General features: G+C 35.7%; 1 protein-coding gene across 2 annotated transcripts in view; it reads right to left on the reverse strand.

Moving 5' to 3' along the window:
• The window catches only part of calm2a (calmodulin 2a (phosphorylase kinase, delta)), a 4,732-nt gene extending 3,552 nt beyond the window's left edge, over positions 1 to 1,180 (reverse strand). The window contains exon 1 of one of the 2 annotated variants that reach the window (XM_016473892.1): positions 1,132 to 1,180. In XM_016473892.1, the coding sequence (XP_016329378.1) occupies positions 1,132 to 1,134 (3 nt within the window). In that variant the 5' untranslated portion in view covers positions 1,135 to 1,180. Of the gene's footprint in view, positions 1 to 948; positions 1,033 to 1,131 lie in introns of those variants that run through there. The other variant, XM_016473891.1, reaches the window with a different exon arrangement.
• Between the last annotated feature and the right edge of the window lie 3,292 nt (positions 1,181 to 4,472).

The raw sequence follows: 4,472 nt of genomic DNA on the forward strand, positions 1-4,472 counted from the left end.
GCCAAACCTGCAAATGAAAAAAAAAAAAAAAAAAAAAAAGACTTGCATTGAAAACAAGAATGACACCACATCTAATAATTTACAAATCAGCCATCAGAAAACCTATATTGATTCACCATTAATTTTAATACCGCTGGCAACGTGTCTATAGTAGTTTAAAACATAGACATCATAAAAGACCTGATTAAAGGAATAATTCACCCCAAAATTAGATGTTAGACAGACTGAGAGCCTCAGTCACCATTCACTTTCATTATGTGGGGAAAAAACTAAAAAAAACAATGTGAAAGTAAATGTGGACTGAGACTGTCAGTCCCTAACATCTCCTTTTGTGTTCCAAATTAGAAAGTCAATCAGTCGTATGGATTTGTAACAGCATGAGAGTCAATAATGACAATTATCATTTTGGGGTGAACCATCCCTTTAATACTAACTGCAGAAGGTGGCGCAATCCTTCTCCACTGCTCGTAAGTCTTTATACTGCTTTGTTCGTGTAAACATCGTTAAATTAAAAGACCACAGACGTCAAATGCTTTCCATATAACTATTAAGTGTTTGATAACGAGCAAATATTCAAACATGAGCTCGTGCAAGAGAAATGCGCCATATTTGCAGCTGACGCGCCTGATAAACTTGTGTTCGCTATCAATGAAGCTTTTCCAAGCTGTTGCTTTAGATTATTTCACGATACAGCAAGAACTGAATAGTTAACTTGGTGAATAGAAGTTTACATACGAAATTAAATGTCTACGCATATATAAACCCAAGGCAGAAGACTAACGTTACCTGCTATCACTCCCATACATTAAAAGAAAATTACATACAGCCATTCAGTATCAAGGAACTGTGTGCTGACTGTAGCGCGCATTATTTTAGATATGCTGCCTATAATAACTGCATTTTGCACCAAATAAGCAGTGACGGTAACATATAACAGTATTTACTCACCATCGCGCTGTTTTAACAGATGTATCTCCACACAGAACTACAGTCCGCAGCTGGCAAACAAACAGGAAGCAATCACACCGTGTGTGCTGACTGTAGCGCGCATTATTTTAGATATGCTGCCTATAATAACTGCATTTTGCACCAAATAAGCAGTGACGGTAATATATAACAGTATTTACTCACCATCGCACTGTTTTAACAGATGTATCTCCACACAGAACTACAGTCCGCAGCTGGAAAGTGACTAATTTAACCAACGATTTAAAATATTAGGGCACAAAAATCTGTTATGTCACATTTTATATATGCAATATTATTTTCGAAGCATATCACATTTATTATGGGTTGAAGTACTGCACATAAATTGTTATGATGCTTTGAAGACGCTCTTGAAAATTGATACCCAAATATTGGCCATTAATAATACTAAAAAAGTTCATTTTTGACACTGCAACAAATGATGGAAATTGTGTAGCATTTAAGAATTAAGTGATCTAAGCAGAGAAGCTGCAGGTGGGAGAGAGTGGAAACACTGGGGTCAGCTTGAGAATAATGCAACAGGCTCCTTAATCAGGCCTCATAGCAAAACATGAATTTTATTGTCCATGCAATGAAAGTCAGTGGAGACCAGTGTTGTTTTGTACACCACTGACTTTCATTGCATGGACAAAAATACTTGAAACATACTTAAAATATCTGCTTTTGTGTTCTCCAGAAGAAAGAAAGTCATATAGGGGTGTGTTTTCCGAACATCATTGTAACCTGCTGCTTAAGTACGATGCCATGTTGGAGAAACTAATAGCATGCCATGACTGTTTCCCAAAAATGTAGGAATTTTGTCACACATTGTTGTTCAAACCATGTTGGTTAGAACTGTCGTTAATGACGTCAAGGAGGTTGTGGAGTGATAACTTCTGCTAATTAATCAATTTGAGATCAAATTACTGTCAAATTATTACTGTAAATAACGAACATGGTATCTGAGGAATGCTTCGCTATTTTTGTTCTGTTATTTTGTTGTATTTTGCAGGTTCCCTTACGAGCAAGGACACACATAGGCACTCTTCAAAAACAGCACATTAATTATCTTAACAAACTAAAAGACATAGAATTAAATTGTTTATGTATGGAATGAAAGATAGATTGTAATACCTTGCTTATTTTGCTCAAGTGCATGAGCAAAGCCCACATGTTGTACTATTTAAGTCCAGATGTCATACTAACATGAAACTATGCTTCTAACCACAGCGCTGTAGTTCCAACCACACTTTGCGAATGCTGTTTGCGAATTTTTGTTGGAACTATGGATTTGGGAAACACCAAATTGTAAAACTATGTTGGTAACGATGGAACTTGCAACCATATTGCTAACTGTGCTTTTGGGAAACACACCCCTGGTTTGGAGCTAACATGAGTGTAATTAAATCATTTTCATTTTCTAGGTAAACTATCCCTTTAAACTGACCGCAATGTGTTTCCAGAGTGCATAATTTACTTGAAATTATTGATTCATAAATAGATTAAATCATTCACACACAAACAGGAAGCTTACAATCCACACCCATCCATATGCATGCATACACACACACGTGCACAAGCACACCATTAATCCTTATAAGTAACTGCTTCAGTGTCCACTTGGCACTTGCACCGTCTCTGCTGCCTAATCCCCAACACAGTGGTGTCTATTCATTCAAATCTGCATGAATAGACGCTGCTTCAAATCATAGAGAAGATTACGCAACAAAGAAAGGAGAAACATCATAAAGGGCCTTGCTATTATTAATCACAAGGGGTAGATAAGCTTGATTCAGACTGCATGCACGGTCTTCAAGAAGAAACATGTTTGGAACAATGGCTAAATGTTAATGTGTTCCAAGGCCTAACATGTAATAATTATAATGTAAATTCACATTCAGGCTCCTATGTTTAGGTTCAGTGATTTCAGTTTAATGGCAATAAACAGGTCCTTTTCATTGCCATTAATATGAAATAACTATGAATTAGCAATGCACTCAAGGTTGTGCTGTATTGTGAATATAGTCACTTGCGCTTTGTTCCTAACAACACCTTTTAATGAGACTTTTGTAATTTATACATTTTAAAGTTCTGTTTCTGGATTTTTATTGGTCAATACACAATTCCATTCCACCAGCCACCATAGTGACCTACTATTGACCTTAAATAGCTAATGGATTTACTTCTTAAAATAAAGATTAAATGGACATTCCCATAAAGTCACAATGAAACAGAAACAGACAGATATTTTCTTTCGTATTGTGACATGTATAAGTGAAACTAACTAGGCTATCGAAAAAGGGAGGTCGAAACTTGGTTTTATACCTCATTTGTTGATTGGACTGAGACAAATCTGTATTCGAGCTTGCAGTCAACTGTATGAAATGGGGCCAATTTTTTAACGGACAAAATTATTTGAGAACGCCAGTATACATCGCCAGAGAGACATCTGTCGTTTAACCAGAAAACTATGTTAATTAAAAAAATTACAAGGTCAAAAATGAAACACATGCATGGATTAATCATTCACAAGAAGACTAACAACTTTCATAGATGTGAAAATAGATACATGCAGATTTTAATTTGTAATATATAAATATAGTAATGACTAAAGGGGCTTCCTGTCGCTCTGCAGCAACATCCATTATTTGTGACTCTCTACAGATAAAATAAGTGAAAATCTAATTAAGTATCAGTTAAAGTTATGTGCTTTTGAGAGCAATATTGTCATGAAGGCCCCAATTGTGGGTGTTAAGAATTTCTCGAGCTATTCTCGAGAATTTCAAGCTATTTCGAGTTAATGTGACAACATGCAGTGAACAGTGTTGGGCAAGTTACTTCCAAAATGTAATACATTATATATTACTAGTTACTGTATTTTGAAAGTAATTAGTTACATTACAATATTACTGTCTCTGAATTGTAATGCGTTACACTACTTTTGAGTTACTTTCACCAAAATATCCACAGAAGTATTATAAAATGCCAAAATGTAGTTTATTGCTGCATCCAGTGGAGGTTAATGTGGTAGGTCTATATAGCATAAAATTATAAAATCACATTTAGATGCCGGTATGTAGGTCTACATCAATGTTACGTTGTAGTTTAGGTTAAACACGGATAAGCAGAAACCGCATTATTACATTCATAAATAACACCGTAAAAAAAGCAAAATCTTATAATGTACAAACAATAAACACAATACCTAGCCTATAGGCAATTTTGAACAGTTTCATAAGAAAACAAGAATGAAAAATATAAGTTGCTAAACAAGCCAAAACGAATTAGGCTAATCAGTGGCGGCGCTAGGGCGGGGCTTGACGGGGCCCATCAGAAACTTGCTTAGCCCCGGCACAGCCCTCCCAAGGATTTCCTAACGATGTTCCCTTATTTTTGGTGTCACTTTAATTAACATTGAAAAATAAACATAAAAAAAAAATTGCCTAATATGTGGCCTATAAACGATTGATATTATGGGGGAGGGGTCAAGCAACACAAGCAAGCAA

Source organism: Sinocyclocheilus anshuiensis, unplaced genomic scaffold (assembly GCF_001515605.1).
Source record: "Sinocyclocheilus anshuiensis isolate Anshui unplaced genomic scaffold, SAMN03320099.WGS_v1.1 scaffold536, whole genome shotgun sequence".
In the NCBI taxonomy this organism is placed as follows: domain Eukaryota; kingdom Metazoa; phylum Chordata; class Actinopteri; order Cypriniformes; family Cyprinidae; genus Sinocyclocheilus; species Sinocyclocheilus anshuiensis.